This window comes from Schistocerca gregaria, chromosome 9, assembly GCF_023897955.1.
Source record: "Schistocerca gregaria isolate iqSchGreg1 chromosome 9, iqSchGreg1.2, whole genome shotgun sequence".
Classification (NCBI taxonomy): domain Eukaryota; kingdom Metazoa; phylum Arthropoda; class Insecta; order Orthoptera; family Acrididae; genus Schistocerca; species Schistocerca gregaria.
In genome coordinates, this window is record NC_064928.1 from 120,835,538 (window position 1) to 120,860,177 (window position 24,640).

Sequence of the window (24,640 nt, forward strand, 5' to 3'; positions counted from 1 at the left end):
TCAATAAGAAATAAGGTTCCAGAGATGTCATTAACTATCAGCCAGTCTCACTCCTTAGATCATATTTCCGAGTTTTTGAGGTGGTAATATAATAAGTGGTTGTTATCCACCTGTGTAGCAGTGGGATACTTAGTCAATATCAGTTAAGATTTTAGAGGGTCTCCTACACCGAATGCATATAAAGTCTTTAAATGATAACCTATCAGCATTTGAAATCTACTGCAAATCATCAAAGGCATTCGATTGTGCCAATCATAATGTTCTTACATAGAAGTTAAGTTCTGTCAGCATACATATTTAAGAAAGAGTAACACTGCATTAGGATTTTAGGTTGTCCATCCTAGAGAATGTGTTTTTGGTATTTATGTGGTTGGTGTGTCATTCGTATTAATTTATTTCAGTCAGAAACAAATATAACATATGGCAATTACCAATAAAAACAAGAGAGAGGAAGAATTATTAAGTGACACCGCTGTTGCCCAGAACCTTGCCGCTTCAACTGCGCTTTGAGTTTTGAGTATACCATCTTCTTCTGTGCAAGATACAGAGCATAGTTATAGGACAGTAGATGTTCCATTGTGTGTTCTTCTGTATATTCACAGTTGACATCATCCACAGGTAGTTGCCATTTCTGGAGGTTACTCCTGGGTCTTCCAACTCCTGACCGAAGACAGTTGAGTGATCTTCACACGATTCAGTTCTGTTCGTGTCCACTTGGGAGAGTTTATGAAGAAAGTGGTCAAGTTGAAAAATCCTCAGTTGCTTCCTTTCAGTAGCTGCTTCTGTTTTAAATAGCGTGTTACAGTGGAGCTCAGATTAATTTTTTAGGACGGTAGTTTTGTGGTCGACTTGTGCTACCCCTCTTGAAGACGGATGTGACTCGTACTTCTTCCAACTACTGGGTGTGGTTTTTTGTTTGAGGAATCTGTGGTAGAGTTTAGTTAAAAAAAAGGGTGCTAACTCAGGTGCAAATCTGGAGTACAGACTGATAGGGATTCCATTTGGTCCAGAGACATTGTTCATTTTAGTGATTTTTCAGCTGTTTCATGACACCACTGACATCATTGTCTATACCACTCATCTTTGCAGAGGTTTGAGAAGTAAATTGGGACAGTGCTGTTGAATTTTATTCTGCTAACAAGTTGTTCTGTACGATAGAGAAATTCTTGAATAGAAAATATTATTTATCTACAAATGTGTAAATGGCCAGCGTGTAACTTTGTAAAATTTGTCTATATTCTTCTGTTCAGTTGAAATGTCCCACATCATAACAGTCATTGAGAAAGTGTTGTGTGGAACTAACATACAAGGTGTGACCAAAAAGTAATTGGAATTTTTGTTTTTCTTAAAGAATCTTTATTTATTTGTAAACAACAAACTACTACTTTGTCCCCTTCTAATAATCCCTCTCAGATATAATACACTTGTGCTAGTGTTTCTTACAATCTTGGAAGCAATTCTTTGACTCAGTTTTCACCAAGGTGTTCAGTTCTTACAGTGATTACGTGTCTGTCTCGTCAGTGGTAGCAAATCTACATCCTTTCATGGTTCTCTTTGGCATTATGAATGAAAAGAAGTCACAGGGGGCCGAGTCCGATAAAATAGAGTGGCTGTGGCAACATAATATTTTATTTTACTTTATTTATTTATTTATTTTCACGAACAGTCATCGAGATGTGAGCAGGAGTATAATTTTGCCGCTATTCTTGTTTGTGGTAAGACGACAATTCCGATCATTTTCGTTGGATCGCTTTGAGTGAACGGCGTGTAACTTCAATGAAGTATTCCTTATCGATTGTTCGACCGTAGGCAGGAACTTGTGATGCGTTATCCCACTGTAATTGGAGAAAACGGTGAGGTGGACCTTCACATGTGATCAAACTTGTCTTTTTGGTCAGTGGAAAGTCCAGGATGGGATGTAACAATATTGTGAAATGGAAATTTGCTACTCACCATATAGAGGAGATGTAGGGTCACAGATAGGCACAACAAAAAGACTGTCACAAATAATACCTTTAGGCCAGTGAGGCAAACACACACATACACCCTCACTCACATTTCTCACACACACATGCCTTCATTCTCGAGCAACTGAGGCCAACTGGTGGCAGTAAACACAGCACTCATTGTAAAGTTTATTACTATAACTGCTTTGCTGCTATTGCTATTTACATTCTACACGTTTACTCCTTGTCCATCTGAGTGAGCTTCTAATGCAGCTTGTGTGTATACTGTACATTTTCTGGAGTTTGGTTCAGGTTTGGTGAGCCTCCTGTACAAAATGTTCGGTTTGGGGTACTCCTTCTTTCTGTACCCCAAGTGACATTTTCTACTCTTTATGGTTTAAGACCTTTGTGTAGTGAAGTCTGTTACTTATTTTACTAAATTAGTTATTTTACTCAATTTATTTTACTCAGTTACTTATTTTGCTCAGTCTGTTGTGTGAACGAGTAAGAATAGTGTGTACGTGTTACATTTCAGAAAGCAGATCCTACGCAGTTCCTTCAGCTACATGGACGGCCAGTCAAGATACATTTGGATCCTGCAGTTGCCATCGCAGGAGACAGCCCGGCAAACATGTAAGCTGCTGTAGTTAGTTGTGTGCACCTAATTTCCTCATCCAGACTTCTGGAACTGCGTCACATTTTTTTCGTGCGATTCGTGATAAGTGCAGTGCCAGTGAATTTTTCGAAGTGTAGAAATGGTGGTAAATATATGCAAATGATGAGCAATTAGGGCCAACCTGTACTCTACACCTACACTGTGGAAGCCGTCACGAAGTGCACGGCACGGGGTATGTTTCATTGTACCAGTTGTTAGGATTTCTTCCTGTTCCATTCACATGTGGAGTGCAGGAAGAATGATCGTTTGAATGTCTCTGTGCGTGCAGTAATTATTCTAATCTTATCCTCATGATCACTTTGTGACGATATGTAGGGGATTGTGTATTCCTAGAGTAATCATTTAATCACTCCATTGTTTGTATCCCACACTGGATTATTTAGTACTGTACAATTAAGACTTCTATAACTTACACTGCTCAGTTCCTGCCATGCCGATGACAAGGTTTGAGTGGCGATCCGGTCATTTTGGTTTTTTTTACGTATAATAGTGTCGACGAGAGACGGTCCCTGGCGGTTACGATGGGCTTGGCCTAGTGCTTTGCATGCCTGTCTCGACCAATCACGTGATGTGCTCATGTATACCTTTCTGTGGCAAAACGTCAGTGTTGTCAGAGATCTGTAAATGTTTACTGTTTTTGCCTGCAGCCATTTGTGTTTCACAGTTGAAACCTGACAACAGCGCTGCCAACATTGAGGATCTTGTTTAGATGTTTCTACTTGGTTATTGCTTAGATTTTTGTGGCTTCTAAAATTACTCTTTATTTCTGGCATCACTGTGCAAGAAGAAAACAGTCTCTAAACTTTGAATACCGCACTTCATTGTGGGTCTTCGATGTTAATTCTCTGAGCAATTTGGTTAATACTAGAGCACTGCTACTGTGTTTTGACAAACCTGTGTAGACGGGATTCATTTCCCAGCCCTCACTTTTCACACTGTTTGGCTTCATTCTGACAACAGTTTCATCATTCGCATAAATGAAGGTGAGCACTCGTTGATGCGTAGCCATTCCAGACTGCTAAGGAAATGTGGTGGTTGCCTACTTCACACAAAAGAATGAAGCGAAGTGGCAAATCAAAGGAGTGCAGTGTACTTGTAGATTACAGTGTACTTGAGTGAGTACAACTGAGTGAGATCCGTACGGTCAAGGATGCCGCATGGTCAGCTGTATTATTAGGTGAGGTAATATTGGTCATTGGACAACCATGCCTCCATCCTTGCCACTCTCCCTGTTTTCCTTTCCCTGTTGCTTCATAACCTGTGTTGTGAGTAACTAAATCCACTTTCCCTTCTTCCCTTCCTTTCCCCTCTCTCCTCCCTGATGAAGGAACATTTATTCCGAAAGCTAAGAACGTAAATTTTCGGTTGTTTTTTGTGTATCTATCGGCTGTACTGAGCTGAGGTAAGTACTGGCCAGCCCCTCTATCTCTTTGTTAGTATTTGTAATATTGGTCATCTTTGACAACATTTATTCACTGTGCCTCCCTCACACACCATATCTGAACACAGAATACTTGGATTGGGCTCACCTACAGTGTCTGATGAACACAATAGAGAAAGACAAAAGCACACCACATGCAGCATGACTTCACCTAGGATATCACAGTAATTTCACCAGCCCAATGACTGTCTATCTTCCTTTATTTTATTCACAAACACTGTAATGATCAATATTTTTTAGATTTAGTATTGATGTTTGACCACCATGAATTTCAAAAACGCATAATATGATCAGGGCTTCAGTTTCTGATGAATTGATTTTGATAGAGACTGATGATCTTGTTCCAGTATTGGGTAAAGGGATGACTGGCTGAAGAAATTTTGGCAGAATTGAGTATTTCCCTCCTTAATTTGCCATCTCATCTGCGGTACACAAACTGCTCTTACTACTACACAAAAGCCATTGCAATGGAGCTATGTAGGACACAGTGGGTTGCTACTCTCATATCTTCATAAAGTCCTGTCATAATGATAGCAAATTGACACCAAATTGAGTATAGTGCTGCCATTAACAGTGTTATTGAAAATCAAGCACAAGAAAACAGGACAAAAGGATGAAGTGTGTTCTCTGACTGGTGATTAATTATTAAAATAAATTTATAGCTGTCTCCAAAAAAAGTTACAGAAATGAACCATTAGCTACACAACTCACTGCTATCCCATAAATGCAAGTTGCCACGACTAAAAGAATACACAGATAGTGCAATTTTTGGTTGCAGGGCGATAAGTGATTTTGTTCTGTACTTTGTATTCGATTTGACGGACTGCACGTGGTTTTCCATAATGGATGTGGAATAAACAAGACTCGAACCAGTTTGTTTGCATTGTACATTCTTTGTATGTTTTTCTTCTGGAGGGTGGATTACAGTGTCAAACATTTTCCAGACTTCCTTCTTCCTTTGAAGGAGCATATTTGCAGTTGTTTACACTCCATCACTTAATTTTCGTATTTGCAGTTGGTGTGTTGAAATTTCATGACGATATAGTTTGAAATTTGTGCTACCGAGAGCATTTTGTTTTCATTTGCAGTTCTAGCAAGTTTAGCGTGAACTACAAAACAAATATGACACGCTTTTACTGTTGTCGAGTTGTGAAGAGTGGCAAAGTGTAGTCGATATTTGTGGGCCGAAGTATATAAATTGAGTGAAATTCACAGGGGCATTTGTTTCGTATATGGGACTACTGTATGGACTGAAGCAATATCTCCAGGTGGTGTGCATTCTTCCAAGAGGGATGTGTGAACTTTAGTGATCTGCCACACTCAGGCTGGCCAGTAACAGCTGCAACCCTGGAGAATGTCGCAGCCCTCGAGGCGGCAATTTTGAATGACCAGTGTGTGCAGTTGCAAACGTTGTCGCAGCAGTTAAACATTTCCTATGGTGTGGTGTATGATATTATTCATGACATGTTGAAATTTTGTAAAGTTAGTGCTCACTGTGTGCCTAAGAACCTGACAGACAACCTCAAGGACTAGTAAATGACAAACTTGGATCACTTAATGCGTCGCGCTGCAGAAGGGCACTATTTTCTGAAAGGAATTGTCGGTGGTGATGAGTTATGGGCATACCACTAAATCCCCAAAACCAAGAAGCCTCCCTGAAGTGTAAACATGCTTGTTCCGCAGTACGAAAAAAATTCAGAGTGATTCAGTCTGCTAGGAAAGTGGTTGTGACAGTGTTTTGGGATGTGCATGGCATGTTACTTTTGGACTCCCTCTCTGAACATAGGACCTGCCCTTCGTAACAGACTCCACAATGTCAATGTTTGAAGGTGTCAGATTTTTTTTGACAATGTGTGCCCCCATATTACTGCTGCTGTTTTTGAGAAAATCGCCAAATTTGTGTGGGAAGTGCTCCAGCATCTACTGTACAGTCTGGATGTTGCACCATTGAACTTTCATCTGTTTGGTCACATGAAGAAATTCCTGGGCAGCTGACTCTTTGCGAGTGATGCGGAAGTGAAATCAGCAGTCCACAGATGGCTATGGTCCAACCAAATGGACTTCTACAAGCAGGGCATATTGAAAATGGTACGCTGACAGGAGAAGTGTATTGAGAATGTTGGTGACTGTAGAAAACTAGGTAAAATATGCAAGTTCACCTGTGATTGTTTTGTCACATATTAAACTTTTTGATAATAAAACTATTTTGCACCTCTTTCAGACATTCCCTTGTATTTATTTTACTCATTTTGGTTTATGTTTAACATTCATGGATTCATTTATTTTTTAGTTTATATTTAACATACGTGTATTTTGAAAATAATAGCTAACTCATTATTGTGATAGAAAGTAGTTGCAGTAATGACAGTCTGTAAAGAAATGCTTAAAATGTAATATTTTTAAACATCATGCACATAAAATGATAGAAATTTCTTAACGTAATATATACAATGGAGAAGATAATAAATGAAACAAAATTCAGCAGGATTTCAAATTGTCATGGCTGATCCTCTAAATATTCTGATTTGTATCAGCTTAAGTTGTGTTGAAAGATTTTGATGTCCACTTGAAAAACAGTGGAATTGAGCTACAGACACTACTACATAATTAATCCTCTTCACTAAGGCTTACCAATGTGCAGAAGTATGCCTGATACAAATCAAGATATTTAGAGGATTACCCGTGACGATTAGAAGTCCCGCTTAATTTTGTTTTATATTCTCTTCTCTGTTGCGTGTATTGTGTGAAGAAAATTTCATTAATTTATGTGCATGGCATATAAAAAGTTATGTTTTAAGCCTCTCTATAAAAAGTTACACTTTAAGCATTTCTTTACGGATTATCTTTATTGTAATTATTTTCAATAAATAAAATACACATATGTGAAACAATAAATTAAAAATAAAAGAAAACATGAGTGTAAAACATGAAATAAAAATTTAAAACATAACACAAAAATAAGTAAAACAAATAATTTACCATCTTCAACTGGAAAAAGTCATGATGGAACAATGGGAAAGAATCCTACTACCCCAAGCCCCAGTGAATTTACTGGTTTTTCCTGGTCATTGGATTCTGGGGGACCGGGAACATCACAAAGTAAGGAGTCGGAACTTCTCGAAACCTCTTTGCAAATATTTTATTGGCACACTCAACACCAATACACTGGTTAAGATAGGCAAACTTAAACAGCTTTCTGATGTACTGGAAAAATTTCTCATCAAAATCCTCACAATACAAGAGACGCATTTTACTGGCGAGAACCATTTCGACATGGAAAACGACAGAATGTACAAAGGAAAACCTGCTGTCGGGAGAGAACACCTACAGCGTTTGGCACAAGATTTGCAGTACACAAATCTGTCATGGACAACATCATAGATTTCAGTTCAGTATCAGAAAGAATCTCCACAGTAACCTTCAAATCAGGAAACGGAAGATACACAACCGTCAACGCATGTGCACCTACAAATGATCACAACAGGAAGAGACCACAAGAAGTTGGAAGACTTTTGGGAAGACATGGAAGAAATGACAAACAAAATACCAGAAAGACATGTCAAAATTTTACTAGGAGATTTCACTGCACATCTAGGCAAAGAGAAGTAGTACAAGGAAATCGCTGGCCCACATGCAGCACACAAATGCACAAACAAGAATGAGGAGCATTTCATAAAGTAGTGTCAAAATTTTAACTCAAAAGTTATGTCTACACAATCTCTTAAGCCGAGACGAAAACTGACAATGTGGAAAACTCCCAAAAACATGGGGAGAATTCCAAATAGACTACATAGCTGTGACAAGTAAAATCTCGAGTGAAATTCGAAATGTGAGAACTCGCAAAGGATTCTTAGTCTGACTGTCACTTACTATAAGTAAAGATTAGGCAAATTCCAAAGAATAGAAAGGCAACACAGAATAAAATTATAAGACCAGATCCAGAACACATAAGGATAAACAAAGATAAAATTATTGAAGAAATTAATCAGAATACAACAGAGGATTGGATAGACCTGGCGAAGACAATTCAGGAGGAATGTGTTGGGATCAGTCTCCCAGGAAATGCAAAAATAGATGGTGAAATGTAACTTCTGATCAAGCAGTTGAATGAAGAATTAAGGCATGGAAGTAGTTTAGCAGCAACAGAACAACTGAAACCTGGCAGGACTTTCATAAAATCCAAAAAACAATCCTCAAGACATTGGAGCAGTGAAAAAGAGCATACAACAAAGATAGGCTAGATATTTTTCTTGAAGTCTTTCTCAATAATACGAGAAATTTCTACACAATATTCGGGGAAAATATAATGGGTTTGCAGCCTTATCTGCTTCAGAAGAACAAATGGAACTCCAGAAACACACACTATTGAAAATTTCAATATTCTTGAAGGATACTTTGATAAACTCCTCAAGGAAAGATTACACTTCACAAAACACTACCAAACCCAGACTCAAAGCCGCCTACAATCACAGAGGTGGAGGAGATTATAAAACAACTAAACAAAAACATAACCCTAGTGGAAGATGGCATTATTGCCGAGATCTGGAAACTCGCAGACCAAAATATTACAAATTGGAAATGGAAATATGGAGTACAGACAAAATTCCACAGGAATGGAAATGGACACTGATTCACCCACTCCACAGAAAGGGAGACAGGACAGAGCCTAATAATTATAGAGGGTTCTCGGTATTACCGGTCACTTACAAAATTCTGTCCAAAGTGTTACTGAACAGACTGTAACCACAAGTGGTTACAAAGATAAGTGAATACCAGGCAGGGACTGTAAGAAGGCCTATGACTCCATTGACAGGCAGACTCTCTTTGACACACTAGAAGAATATGGAATAGACAGAAGAACTAGGGCACTATTAGAACAGATGCTACTTCCAAAATAAAATTTATGGGAAAAATCTCCGAGCCATTTCAGACACATACAGGGGTCAGACAAGGAGATAATCTCTCACCACTTCTATTCAACATAGTACTGGCCAAAATTATCAAGCAGCGGGAAGAAAAAGTAAAAGGAATTCAGTTAGGAAGAACACTTGCAAACAAGACAATCATAAAATGCCTAGCATTTGCAGATGACTTGGCAATACTCAGCAACAACAGAGAAGCAGCTCAAGAAGCCCTGGAATATTTACATGAAGTCTGCTAAAATGAGTTACATATATCATATGAGAAAACACAATATATGGAAAGAAAGAACAATAATTCAGAAGTCATGCACACAAAATATGGACTGGTTAGCAGAATGTAAAAATGTAATTATCCTGGAGAGAATACATACAAATAGGAGGATCAAACAAGGCATCCAATACAGAGCAAACAGAAAAACTTCAGAAAGCATACAAACTCACATGGACGCACTACAATAAAAGAAGCACCTCAAGACAGGCGAAACTCAGGCACTTCAATACGGTTGTTCTACCAGAAGCCCTCTATGCATCAGAAATGACCTCAGTCAGGGCATCAGGCATCGCAGAGACTCAAAACATGGAACATAAAATCCTTCAAAAAATTTTTGGAGCAGTACATAGAGATGGTATATGAATGAAGAGGCCAACCAAAGAACTATACGGACATACAGACAGACTCATGGACATAATCAGAAAATGTTGATTAACATTCCTTGGGCACATACACAGAATGAGCAACACCAAATTCACAAAGGGAATTTTTGATGTAGTCAACAGCTCAATCAAAAATACCAACTGGTTTCATGAAATAGAAGAAGACCTAAAACAAGCAGGAATCAATAAAGAAATGATAGATGAAAGAGACAAATTCAGAAACAAAATTATGCACATGAAATTTTAAATAAAAGAAAGGAAGAAACCATGGAAAATATGGACAGAGCAAAGGAAACACAAACACAGTCAAAGAATGAAGACGTTTTGGGAAGAGCAAAAGAAGAAAACATAAAAAAGAGAAAATTGAATAATTGTGTAACATTTAAGTTCAATCACTGTCTTAAGGGCCAAAATGTATAATAATAATAATAATAATAATAATAATAATAATTTTGATATTTAATTAAGTATGTTAAAAATACTCGGACAGACCATTGTGTACAGCTTATTTTCCAAAAATGGTATTTCAGATGCCAGTCTTATTACACAGTGATGTCCATGGCATGAAAGCTTCTTAAATTTATGTTGTAAAAAAAAGAAGTTTAAGTTTTTCAGTATTAATTAATTGTAGTGGCTTAATTTGCAAAAGTTCAGGTTATTACAAAAGTTGATTATACTCTTTTTCAAGAACATTACTTACATATCAGCTTTTATATGAAAAACCTTTTTTATATCACCATTTTGAAGATATTCCCTCTAAACCTAAAATACCAAATTACAATTCGGAGTGTATTTCACCCCTTAAAACTGAAACTGGGCACAAACAGAAAAATACGTATTTCACTGTTTTGTCTCTCCACAAACCCACCAAGTTTCATCAAGATCGTTTATCGACACGTGGGAATGTGCCCTCTTAAGTCAAAACTTGCCCTTGACACCCCTGCACACTTCAGTTACAGAGAAAGAGTCGACTAATAGGAAGTGATTTTTGTGCCACCATTGTCAGACTCTTCATATCTGCAGAACTACAATGGGAAGGAAGAAGTCAGTATAGCACTGATACAACAGCGATGCCTTGATTTTTAAGATATGCAACCCTCAAGATTAGACTCATACTCACTCTGTTTCTAGTGTGTGTGTGTGTGTGTGTGTGTGTGTGTGTGTGTGTGTGTGTGTGTGTGTGTGTTTTATACTACTAAATATGATGGAGAGAGGAAAAATACTTAGAATGCCGTTGTGTGTATTTATATCTGGTATAAATACCACCCTTTATATTGCTAACGTAATAGAGGAATGAATGTGATTCCAAGTTACTTAACTATATGTTGCATGCAATAGGAATGTGTGGAGGAGTCAGGTAAGTGAGACAACAGAGTATGAACAATGAGCATTTTGAAGAATTTTCATTTCAGCACTGTGGTTGTCTGTCTGAGGAAATCAGACTTGTACAATTGGTGTTCCAGTTTTTATCATATTTCACCTTAAAGCTACCATTTTAATTTCTCAGTAATGGAATTTCTTTCCTTAGTTTCTCTTTTTCTTTTTTCAAAAATATAATTAACATATACAATAATCAAGGTAAAAATATAGCTTTTTCTTGTTGTGGTGACAATGATGTGTGGCACAGCCCAAGATATAGGTTTGAGTGAAAAATTGTTGTTTGGTTTTGTGACAGTGTTTCTTCAAGTCCTCCACCCCCTGCCTCCTGAAGCTCCCAAATCGTGCATTCTGTGGTTATATAGTAAAACGTGGTCTGTAGAGTAATGTGCCTAGTAAGTGGATAAAGGGTGGAAAAAACCCACCATGGTTTAATGACAAAATTCGGAAGATGCTGAGGAAAAAATGGCTGTTGCATTCTTGGTTCAAAAGAGAATGCACGAACGAGACAAGGAAAGGTTAGTAGAGTGTCATCTGTCAGTGAAGAGATCTGTGCGCAAAACATACAACTATCACCACCGCCACACCTTAGCAAAAGATCTGGCAGAGAAGCCAAGAAAATTCTGGTCCTATTGAAAATCGCTAAGCAGGTCTAAGTCTCTTATTCAGTCCCTTGTTGACCAGTCAGGTGTGGCAGTTGAAAGCTGAAATTTTAAATCTCACATTCAAGAAATTGTTCACCCAGGAGACAGAAGCATATTGTCTGGCAGACTCCCATATGGATGATGTAGTAATAAGCATAAAAAACAACTGAAAGATTTGAAAGCAAATAAATCACAAGGTCTGGATTGAATCCCAGTTCGATTTTAAAAAGAGTACTCTATGGTATAGGCCCCTTACCCATATGGCATTTATTGTGAATCTTTTGCCCAGCACTTAGCCTCCAGCAATTGAAAGAAAGGGCAGGTGACTCCAGAAGGTAAAAAGGGTAAAAGAGCTGACCCGCAAAATGACAGACCAATATCCCTAACTACTGTTTGCTGCAGCATCCTTGTACCTATTCTCAGTTCTAATATAATAAACTTTCTCGAGACTTTTTCTAACGCATTACTGTACTCATTGTCCTTCCTTCTAGCTCTTCTTTCCTGTGTTTCTCTTGTCGCGTTAAAAGCTGCACTGCACACTGTACTTACAAGCCCTTGATTCAACCGTCTTGGCCGTGCACAACAAGACCATGCTAATTGTTAGTGCAGCATCTTACATTCCACGTTACTCACACCATTGTCATTAATCCTATACCTTCAAGTTGATCACTCTCCGTGTGTTTTCACATGTTATTTCTCTCACCTTTCTGGTGCCACACGATGTTGTATCTTGTCCTACCAACCACTCCCCACCTACCGTTCTTTCTCCGTACTGTCGCAGTTGACACCTATTAATTTCACCTCATCCACTCACGTCTGCCGTCCCTGTTCTTCACACTTATCCACCCTCAGACCTGCAACCCACAGTAAAATATTTTTTGTTTGTATCTTTTCTGTGATCTCATTGTGACTTCACAAGAATTTCAGTGAGTTTTCCCCTTCACTATCATCATACACTCTCAGATTTCATCTTGTTTCCCCGTTTTCCATCCGTTTCATCCTTTTCGTGATTTTTTTCCCCCACTTATTTGTGTGTAGTTTTGTGGATGTTTTTGGGCGTAATTCTACGTTATTTACGTAATTTTTTGCATTTTTTCCTCACCATGGATCCTTGCTGCTTCCATCCGCATCAGTACAGAAAAGTTTCCTTATCCCTAGCCAGAACCCAGTCCCACATATTGTTCCTGCGTTGTTACCTGACTCATGGAATCTCTCCCCCCGCCCCCCCCCCCCCCCCCCCAAATAGCCTTACAGGCAATTTACCCATCTCCAGCTGCCACCCTTCCTTCCACAGTGACCTCCATCTGTACACATCGCACCAATCCTTGGCCCTCACCATCATAGACCTGCAAAACCATATCAACCAAGCCCAAAACTCGTAGAAATACCGTCTCTCCATCTGTAAAATTCTCATGCTGTGCAATCCCAAAATCCCGGATCCCATACCACACATTGAAACTCTTGCCCTCCACAAATTAGAGCAACATGCACAGCATCACCTCAAAAAAAACTCTTCACCCTGCTCACTTCCTACTCCCAACTTGGCATACCACTGTCCACTACCTCTATAACAACCTCCAAACCTTCCCCATGTCGCCACATAGCTGACAAACCCTGTCTCACTACATTTACCCCACACTCCAAAACTCCCTCCCACCACCACACGAATCCAGAACCTAAACAGACCCGAAACACAGTTATGAACCTTTCCTCTAAAAGCCTTAGCCCCAGAGAAATATCAGGTCCTTTCCAAAGGCCTCACCTGTCGCCCCTCTTTCAAATTCAATCGCGCAGGACTTGTTAAAGACCTTCTCTCCTTCTCCTGGTCCCTACAGTGGAAACACTTTTTCACCACTAACCCTATCAATCAGATAAAACTAAAGATCAATGTTGAACCCTGACTGACTCAGTTCACTCCTCCATCCAACTGTGATACACCCCCACTGCCCCCAAACCATCCCCTTGTAACTTTGCAGAATTTATTAACCTTGAACCTCGCCTGACCATCATTCCCCATATCCCTCAGCATGCAAAGTAACCTTAAATCCACAGAAAGCAATGCATTCCACCATCTGAAAACAGATCCTGACCTTATAATCCTACCTGCAGACAAAGGCTCCTCCACTGTTGTTTTGAACTGCAAGGATTTCATGGTAGAAGGATTCTGCCACCTGTCATATACATTCACCTATAAACCTTGCTGTCCCATACATCCTCCCACCACCACCTACTACATTCCAGTTACAAACATCACGTAGCCCATCAAAGGCAGGGCTGGCTGTGAAACCAGTCATCTGATCCTCAAGCTAAGCTGCAATCACTGTGCTGCGCTGCATTCTGTGTGGACATGACAACCGACAAGCTGTCTCTTCGTATGAATGGTCATCGCCAAAGTGTGGCCAAGCAACAAGTGGACCACATTGTTGCTGAGCATGCCATCCAATACGACATTCGGCATTTCAGTGACTACTTCGCAGTCTGTACCATATGGATCCTCCCCACTAACACCAGATTTTCTGAATTGCGCAGGTGGGAACGGACCTGCATTCCTGCAACCCTGCTGGTGTCAACCTTTATTAGTCATTGTCCTCACCCATCAACCCCTTCCTTGTTCCCATTCCAACGCCTTACAGCCCTCTATTCCACCAGCGCAATTTTTATTTTTGCCCTTTTCTGCTATGCCACCTTTCCTGCTCTCCGTCTTATCTCCCGACTGCACCTAGCCGCTCTACCATCTCTCCACCTCATCCTTGTACATTTCCCAGCAGCACTTCACCGTCCCCCATCTCTAGCCTGCTGTCCCTCCCCACCTCAGCCTCCTCCGTACCCCCACCCAGTTGCCCCTCCCCACTCTGTTGCCTCTCCCATCATGCACTGCTGCACCTCCTCGTAGTGGGACTTCAGCTGCCACAGGCTGTGTGTGTGTGTGTGTGTGTGTGTGTGTGTGTGTGTGTGTGTGTCACCTATTTGTGACAAAGGCCTTGTTGGCTGAAAGCTTATTTGGCGACAGTCTTCGTTGTGTCTATCTGCAACTCGAAATTTCCACTATGTGGTGAGGAGCTATGCTTTTCGTAAAAAATTTTCTTGACACTAAGAAACTTATGTCCACGAATCAGCATGGATTTAGAAAGCATTGATCGTGCGAACATCAGCTTACCAATTTCTCTCATGGTATCCTGCAAACTATGGATAAAGGGTGACAGGCACGTTCCATATTTCCATGAAGCATTTGCTGCGATGCCCCATAGCAGCCTGTTAACGAAGGTATGGGCATATGGAATATGTTCACAGGTATGTGAGTTGCTCAAAGACTTCTCAAATAATAGAACCCAGTATGTTGCTTTCAACAGAGGGTGTTCATCAGAGACGACGATAATGTTAAGAGTGACCCAGGCAAATGCAACAGGACTGCTGTTTTTCTCTATATACGTAAATAATTTGGTGAACAGGGTGGACAGCAATCCGCAGTTGTTTGCTGATGACGCTCTGGTGCACGGTAAGGTGTAGAAGTTGAGAGACTGTAGGAAGATGCAAGATGACTTAGAAGAAATATAGTTGGTGTGATAATTGGCAGCAAGCTCTAAATGTGGAAAAATGTAAGATAATGTAAACGAGTAGTGAAAACAAACCTTTAATTTATGGTTACAGTATTACTAGTGTCCTGCTCGATACAGTCAAGTCATTTAAATATTTAGGCAAAACACTGAAAAGTGATATGAAACAGAATGAGCATGTGAGAACTCTGGTAAAGAAGGTGAATGGTGAACTTCGGTTTATTGGGGGAATTTTAAGAATGAATTGTTCACATGTAAAAGAGACTGCATACAGGACGGTGGTGTGACCTATTCTTGAGTACTAATGGAGTGTTTCGGACCTGTACCAGGTCAAATTTGAGGAACACGTCAGTGCAATTCAGAGACAGGCCACTAGATTTGTTACAGGTAGGTTCGAGGAACATGTGTTGCAGAGATGCTTCGAGATAGCAAATGGGAATCCTCGGCCGGAAAATGACATTCTTTTCGAGGGACACTATTTTTAGAAAATTTAGATAACTGGCATTTGAAGCTGAATGTCGAGCAATTCTACTGCTGCCAACATATATTGCGTATAAGGAACACGAAGATAAGATTAGAGAAATTAGGGCGCATAAGGAGGTATAGAGACAAGTCATTTCTCCCTTGCTCTATTTGCGATTGGAACAGGAAAGGAAACAACTAGTAGTGGCACAGGGTACCCTCCTCCCCACACGGTACGGTGGCTTGCAGAGTATCTGTGTAGATATAGATGCTGGTATTTACAGCTCAATGGAAATTCTTATTTCCATATTGTAGTTTGATTTCAAGTACATTTGAAGGCATCAATTACAAGAGTGTGCCTACCCAAAAAGCCCAGATGCCCACAGAGGTCTTGTTAAGTATGCACACGATGATCTGATGTTACAGTTGTAGTACTTGTTCATAGGGTCATTGCTCGGAACTGGAGGTTTTTATTGTGCTAATTACTACTTCCGGATATTTTTCTGTTGTGTACTTCATTGTAACTGTGACTAAAGAAGTAACACAAGGTAAAATTAATATGTTGCTTTCCTGAGATCTGAACATATTTTTTTTGCTGTGTGAAAACTCTGTTTACAATGTTCCAACTATACTGAATACTTTCTCATAGATAAAACTGTGTCATTGTTTTTACCTGCATCACACAGCTCTCCCCCTCCTCCTTTTACCATTTTTTGGATAAAAAATAAATAGTGCCATTACCCTTGAATGGAAATGTATTGCAGGATGCCGTGGCAAGGAAGACAGGATGTGTTGATAGACAGATTTGATGTACGTGCCCATCTGGATATCATCCCAGAGTATCCATCACGGACAGAACCGCCACCACCAGAGGAGTTGTCAAGGGAAGAGAGGCTTATAAATTATGAGCGGTATCGCATCATTGTCCAAAATGATTTTCTTGGAAGTGAGTATAGCTTAACATATCCGAGATTAAGTGGAAACAGGACTTTGCCAAAGGACACAATTACAGCTATTGTTATATTGTTAAGGCAGTTTCATTGATGATTTAAGCATTAGGTGAGTAAGAGAGTGTGTATTATAATAATAATGATTTTTATTATGTAAGTATCATAAAGTGGCTAAATCAAATCAAAAATTGGTCATTAGTGGAAGTACAAAACAGTGGAAGGCAGCACAGTATAGTTTAAAGATGTAAAATCTGCTTCTGGAGAAGGTAGCAATATTTAAAAAAGATAAACATAAAAAGGGATAGATAACACAGACAATTAAAAAAAAAAAAGGAGCACTAATAATAGATCAGAAAATGAAATCTTAAGATACAAAATGTATGTCACATACAAAATCTGTTGTGGTGTCACGTGAAATGCGAAAATTTTCTTGTAAGTATATTTGTGTGTACACATGAAGAGTGCTAGTAGTTCTCAAAGCCTGACGTCCGAAGAGGTATAAATTCTATTCTTAAAAAAGTGATTGTGTATACTAGTGCGTTTAATATTTTTGCAAGTGGTGCCCCACAGCTTGTTGATACTTACAGAAAATTGTATTCCATCTGCTGTTAAGGAAAACCTTTACTATTGAATACAATTTCAGTTATCACAAATCTTTGGCAACCAAAGAAAAATTTATCAGTCACAGCATTTCTATGGGTGGGTGTGTACAGGGTGTTCATCTGCACTATGTAATGTCAAAAACCCAAACTGAACTCCAGAACTTGATTCATAAAACTCAATGTTAAGAAGATACATTTTTTTGATCAAAGCATCCAGCACATGTACCATAACTCTTGGTGACTGTGATTTTCAGTAAACATATGTTATTTGTTTTTATATTGTGGAAACTTTTTGTATGCTAGCGCCAAATGGGCACAGGATGATTTATTGAAAAATGAATAAGAAATAGTTGTAAAAAAATGCTTTATGTACACTGGACTGCAACAAGAAGGTGTTACAACCTTGTGCTTCCAAGACCATTTGTGTGTTTCTTTTTTATTAGCTGAATGATCAGCTCGTCAGAATGCCAGGCACGGGGGCCCGAGTTCAAGTCTCGGCTGGGGTGGGAGATTTTCTCCCCTCAGGACTGGGTGTCATTCTGTCCTAATTGTCATTTTGTCCCCATTGTTGACGCGCAAGTCACCCAATGTGGTGTCGCACTCAATAAGACTTGCACTTGGCAGCCGAACTTCCCGCCTGGGAACTCCAGCCACTGACGACTGACACTCATTTCCATTTTTTATATTAAATTTAATTTTTTCCCCTGTAGAAAGCAGAAAGAACTTCCAGAGCTGTAAGAGGCCATAAAGAATTCTGTAAGGAATTGAAATGGTAAAGGTAACCTGAGCTGCATGTAAGGTGGTGTGAAAGGCAGTGCAGGAGGGAAAGAGTCAATGAAACGGTTTAGTCAAAACTTAAATGTCAGCTCGTAGTCATTTCGTTGCACAAACACAAGCTACAATAAATACCGTGATAAAATACTGAATTATCTTGACAGTTTGATAGTAACACTTAAGAAACCAATTCATAGCCAAGAGTCGGTGCAGCACAAATAACAGGAAATCACACATGAGTCTGGGGCTTGTACTGTAGCAGCACTTGTTACATCTGTCTGACAGATTGTGATGGTAAACAGTGTAGGCATAGTGCTGTGGAGTGGTGATGCTGTTGTGGTGGCTTGACTTTATCCACAATATGAAACGATCGGTCACACCCGTGTGACAGAATTTGGCCAAGGTTGGCGTCGCGTTACACGTTTGTGGTTGCGTGGTTCACACTGACGAGAGACCACCGCCAGCTGCGTAAGCTGTCTGTGCTCTGTGGAGTCTTATTGTTAGCACTGCCCCCAGAAAGGAAACCGATGACATGTACTAAAATGAATATATTCTGAAGTTGGGGATTTTTCCCATTAGTGACCATAGTTTTGAGATTATGATACATGGAAGTACATGATGAGATTAAAAACTAAAGAAAGAAAAAAATGAAGATGGAAAAATGGAGATTTCTAATACATGTGACTCAAACTTTTGTGTGATGTAAAATTAAATAAACGAGAGAACCAATTGTAAATGTGATTTAGAATATGTAAGCAACAATGTTAAAGAGGAGATAACACAGATTATTTTGTTTTATGAGTTTTAAAATAAATAGAGGCAGTAGTTGAGCACCTTTGGTAATGTCTCAAAAGGGTGGTAGTTCATTAGTGACTACTGGAGTTACCTAAAGCTATTGATGTGAGGAATAATACTGTATGAATGATGTTGTATTGGACCATTAATTTCTCTGTTCCATGCTACATCATATGCATTATTAAAATATTATCTAGTTTGGCAGTTACCTTAAAATCTTTTCCCCTCTACTTTCTTTACTGAAAGTGCTATTTCAGTGGGCTTCGCATGATATTTTGAGATAAAGGAAAATGTCAAATATGAAAGTAAGTCAGGAGTTTGCTATAGTGCTCTTACTGTTTTTGTTATTAAATCAATGAGTTGGCGGATAACTGTTGTAAATAGGAAATTTGCAATGATAGAAAATAAAAAAAAAAGGGGACTGAAGATGATCTTTGACAAGGACAAATATAATGTGATATAAATATACAAGAAAAAGGTAGATATATCTAAAAACAAAGATGATGTGACTTACCAAACGAAAGCGCTGTCAGGTTGATAGATACACAAATAAACACAAACATATACACAAAATTCAAGCTTTCGCAACCAACAGTTGCTTCATCAGGAAAGGGGGAAGGAGAGGGAAAGACGAAAGGTTGTGGTGTTTAGGGAGAGGGTAAGGAGTCATTCCAATCCCGGGAACGGAAAGACTTACCTTAGGCGGGAAAAAAGGACAGGTATACACACACGCGCGCGCACACACACATATCCATCCGCACGTGTGTGCGAGTGTATACCTGTCCTTTTTTCCCCCTAAGGTAAGTCTTTCCGCTCCCAGGATTGGAATGACTCCTTACCCTCTCCCTTAAAACCCACATCCTTTCATCTTTCCCTCTCCTTCCCCCTTTCCTGATGAAGCTACCGTTGGTTGTGAAAGCTTGAATTTTGTGTGTATGTTTGTGTTTGTTTGTGTATCTATCAACCTGCCAGCACTTTTGTTTGGTAAGTCACATCATATTTGTTTTTAGATATATTTTTCCCGCGTGGAATGTTTCTCTCTATTATATTTAAAAAAAGGGTAGAATTAATAGGAGGGGGGGGGGGGGAGAGAGAGAGAGAGAGAGAGAGAGAGAGAGAGAGAGAGAGAGAGAGAGAGAGAATGAATCAGTATGTTTCATCATTGTTTTGTGCAGTAACAGTGAGAGCATCTGAGGCTGGTTTACAGTTAAATTTTCAAGTAAACACATTGTATGAAGATTAAAATAGCATATGGAGCCTGAAGTACTCTTTATCATTGTAAGTTAGCATGCAATGTACAGATATAGGAAATTGTGTATTTGTTTCTGTATAAGATCACCATCTGAAAAAATTGTTATTTATTCGATATTTTAGGTTGGTGAAGTTCATTTTCCATTGCTAAAGAGGAGAATTTTGATTTCTCTTAGCCTGTTGTCAAAATTTTTTAATGTTGCAAAAACTTGTCTTAACTAACTGTACTACCGTTGGAAAATGCAGGTTTTGAAAGTTTGTATTTCATATATAAATTGAAGTGTATTGGTATTCTGGCTCATTACTAATTTAAAGCACCGACAAGGTGGTGTTAGGACAGAAATTACAACACTCCTAATTATTGCAGTTGAAGAAGAAAAGTTTCTGCACCAATTATATCTCGAGGAACAGTTTGGCCCCATCTCACGACCCGATGAGTCCACACCGCCACCCGGGGAGAAAGATGGCAAGAAGAAGCGTGAAAAGGGGGCGGCTATTCCGTACTCGTACGACAGCTCCACCTCACAGCAGGCTGCGCCAGCAACTGTTACACAGGAAACTGCAACAGCATCTCGTGCTGCTGACACCGAAAAGCCCGAAGAAGAGGAAGAAGAAGACAGTGATGTAGATTTTGGTAAGCTATATTCTCCCTTGTAGTTTGGTGCTTCATAATATTGGTTACTACCCAGAATAATTAAAACTATATTATTTGCATGTGCATGTCAAACAGTCACATCACGTGGTTTTGTGCTCGAGTCTGTGGCAATGCCTCACTGTTGTTGCTGGTGTATAGATGGCAATTGTTTTTACCTGATTCAGTGTGCACTTTACTGTTGAAGACTGGCAACAGCGCTGCTAGCTGCCAGAGATCTTCTTTCGCCAACACATCTATAGGAGTTTAAACAGTACGGTATGCATTTCTTAGGACCTCAGCCACTACATCTATGTGTAGAACACTGTGTGCTTTGACATTAGAGTATGATGTCTAAATGCTGTTTGTGATGGCTAGCGTCAGTTAAACATTTTTACCTGTAATGCTCCTGCTGATATCCCTCATAGTAAAATATGTGGAATGCCACATGGCTCCCAGCATCACACACACATTTAAATTTGATGCCAGCTTGGGAACTTTTGTGCCAATTTTGCCACTGTTTCCATGTCGAGCAAATTTTTGTTGTAGGGACGACTCTGACTGGACCACATTTCAGACCTTCACTCTACAGAAGTCCCACACTGACTCAAGGAAGCAAAGCTCAGATCTAATTTAGTATCCTTGGCACTAACCTCTAGACCACAAAGGTGGTTCCTATCAGTAAAATGTTTCATTCAGCACTTGTACCTACAACAGTCTGCATTAAGTATGTCACAACTTTTGAGTACCCATCTCCACAAAGATATACATGCTTTTAAACTATGGAAAATCATTCTGGGTATTGGTCATTGCTAACACATTTGAGATGAATGAAACTGTGCAGAGACTCTGGCACCATATCAAAAAAGTTAACATGAGAAAATGAATCATTCAAAAGAACAGAATCACCCGCATCGCTGTTGTCTGAATCACTTGAAAACACTATCATATTAGCTTCTTTACAGGTTTAATGGTGTACTCTAGCAAACTTCAGAATAATCCTGCAGCAGTGAAGCATAAAAGAGAGAACAACACCAAAAAAACTTTAGTTGTAAAGAAAATGCACCATTTAGAACAAAAAAACAGTGCAACACAAACGTCTGCTGACAGCAAAATGTGTCAGAGGGCTTATGACAACTGTGCAGTATACTTCGTATCGACAAACTGCTGAGTGCGACATCACAATTGTTGTGGAAAAATGTTGCGAATGGTGGCTTGAGAAGCATTACTTTCAAAGTAAATTTCTTTTTACACAAGTTGAATTATGTTACGTGTGAGAAGTGATGAATTTCTTAAATCACAGAACATTTGAATTTCATTCACAAAATTTCTTTATCCGTGGAGTGTTTGAATCTTTCATTAACACTTTGAGGACCTACCCCCCAGAAAAACTTCAAGCCCAGAAGACCAGCCATTTATGCCACTATTTAAAATTTTACAGGCGTGTGTGTGTTCGGTATTTCTCAAAGGGCAACACACACTAAAAGAGACCAAACTGCAAGGTTAGTTTTTCATTTTTATTTCTTTCATAGATTACAAATTATGTAATAACAATGGCAAAAACTATAATCACCCTTAAAAAAAAGTGCTAGCTGAGTTCTTGAGCAATTTCACACTTAACAGGCTTCTCTATGGAAATGTCAAACAGCTTGACGGAACATTTATTCAGCCAGGTAATCCACAAAATGTTCGGTTCACAACAGTGAAATTTATAACTGTGCTTGTCAGAAATTTCCAGCTGCTGCAATTTAAGCTATGCTCTCAGGATCCTATCTAACTGTGCCCTCAAAAAAATTGTATGTGGAAGCTTAGCTTTTCTTGTAGCTGTACCATATGTATATTAATGTAAACCATTAACTTTTTTATTTGTGTGTTTGTGCTGCTTAATAGTGACTTAGCCATTGGCTGACTATATCACATATCCTATGCTCTGAATGTATGCTGTTATGCGCTGGCAAGATCACATCACATGAACTATGGTTTGTTGATAAAAGCTCATCGCTAACTTGATTTCAATGCTTAAAACTACCGTGCTGTTTTTGGTGGACTTTGTATTTATACTTAGGTAATAGGGAAACATACAGTCTACATGTTGCTGTGCATCAAAGATCTTTTCAAAATGATTTTTTGCTGAGTTTAGTTTCCTAAAGTGTGGGGAAGCTATACAACAGTGTATAAAACCTTTACCAATGAGAGGAATGATAAGTTTTACATTCTGAATGAAAGTACATTACTTTCACACTGTATTTTCACTGGGTACACTGTATTTTCATCTGGGAAAAAGTGGTGTTTTGAACCAGGAAATAAGGGAAATTTTTTTTTAGAATACCTTGTCTACTTGCACACTTAGTGCTTTAAATGTGTCAGCAGATGATGATAAATTTTTTATTGCTGTGTACTGAACATTTTATGGATTACTTGGCTGAATAAATGTTCTGTTGAGCACTTTGACTTTCCCACAGAAAAGCCAATATGTCTGAAATTATGAAGAACTTCAATTGGAAAGAGCATGTAAATATGTTGTGGGGAAGATCTGCAATTTATTGGTGGAACACTTGGAAGATGCAATATCTCTACCACTATGCTTGTTTGTCCTCTTTTGGAGTTCTGCTGCACAGTGTGGTATCCTTAACAGGTGGGGTTAATGGAGTGCACCGAGAAAGTTCATAGAAAAGCAGTACATTTTGTATTATCAAGAAATAGGGGAGAGAGTCTCATGAATACATACAGCAGTTGGGGTGGATATTATTAAATCAAAGGCATTTCTTGTTGCGGCGGGATCTTCTCACAAAATTTCAGTCACCAGCTTTCTCCTTCAAATGTGAAATATGTTTTGTTGACGCCAATCTATGTAGGGAGAAGCAATCATCGTTATAAAATAAGGAAATCAGAGCTCGTATGGAAAGATAAAAGTGTCCATATGCACACTGTTTGAGAGTGGATTTATAGAGAATTATTGTGGAGATGGTTCGATGAATCTTCTTGCCAGGCACTTGAGTGTGATTTGCAGATTATTGGTATAAATGTATATGTAGATGACATCTACAGACAGTGTGTAGAACATTAGTTATCCTGAAATTGACCTGTAACAAATGGTGTGCGAAAAATGGGTAAATTTGAGACCCATCCATAATGTGTCAACAGATTTCCATTGGCACACATAAGAACTGTTACTCTCATCACTCTTTACTGTTTTTGCCTAGAATATTGTAAAAAAATTTTCTTCGCGGTAATGTGTTTTTTACTATTTGTGTGACCTGTAAGCCGCATCTCTTTATCCTTTGGCTACTAAGAATGAGTCCAGTCATTCTATAAATCCATTAACACTATTAACAATTGGTTAATATAAGCAATTTATCATCTCCCTGAAACTAGTAGTTGTGTTGACAATATTGTTAATTCACTGCCAGATCCATAATCAGTCAAGACAAATGCCTGAGGAAGTCAGATTTGGCAACACTTGGAATCCTTCAAAATATTGGCAGTTTATCAAACTTTGTAGGTGGACAGTGTGTCATTGTACTGATTATAAAGACTTGTCTTGAGCAGACTGTTGTACATATAACAGCAAAACATTATCAGTTGTAAGTCTCACAATGATAAGATCTTACCATCAGATATATGAGGCATTTTTCAGTGTTAGTTTACTGAGAGAGAGAGAGAGAGAGAGAGAGAGAGAGAGAGAGAGAGAGCATTTACCAGGGTACAACATACATTACTATGGGATAGTGAAACCAGCGAATGGTCAATTCCTATGATCAAAGTGGAAAATGTAGAATGTTCGGCCAGTGCTTTTGCAGTATATCTCTGCTTGACTGTGCTGTAATCTACAAAAATCACATGCGTAGGACAAACACATCACCTTCACTCTGACAGCAGCCTTTAGAAAAGAGGTCAGAGAACCAGATAGAGGTTCAAGATATCCCCTGCCCTTGAAACAGTCTATAAATACAGCAGAATC

At 39.0% G+C, this 24,640-nt stretch overlaps 1 protein-coding gene across 4 annotated transcripts in view; it reads left to right on the forward strand.

Moving 5' to 3' along the window:
- The window catches only part of LOC126292197 (CLK4-associating serine/arginine rich protein), a 133,811-nt gene that overhangs the window by 4,533 nt on the left and 104,638 nt on the right, over positions 1-24,640 (forward strand). For all 4 annotated transcript variants that reach the window (XM_049986049.1, XM_049986050.1, XM_049986051.1 and 1 more), the window contains exons 3-5: positions 2,482-2,579; positions 16,441-16,622; positions 20,416-20,682. In XM_049986049.1, coding sequence (XP_049842006.1) covers positions 2,482-2,579; positions 16,441-16,622; positions 20,416-20,682 — 547 coding nt within the window. The remainder of the gene's footprint in view (positions 1-2,481; positions 2,580-16,440; positions 16,623-20,415; positions 20,683-24,640) is intronic.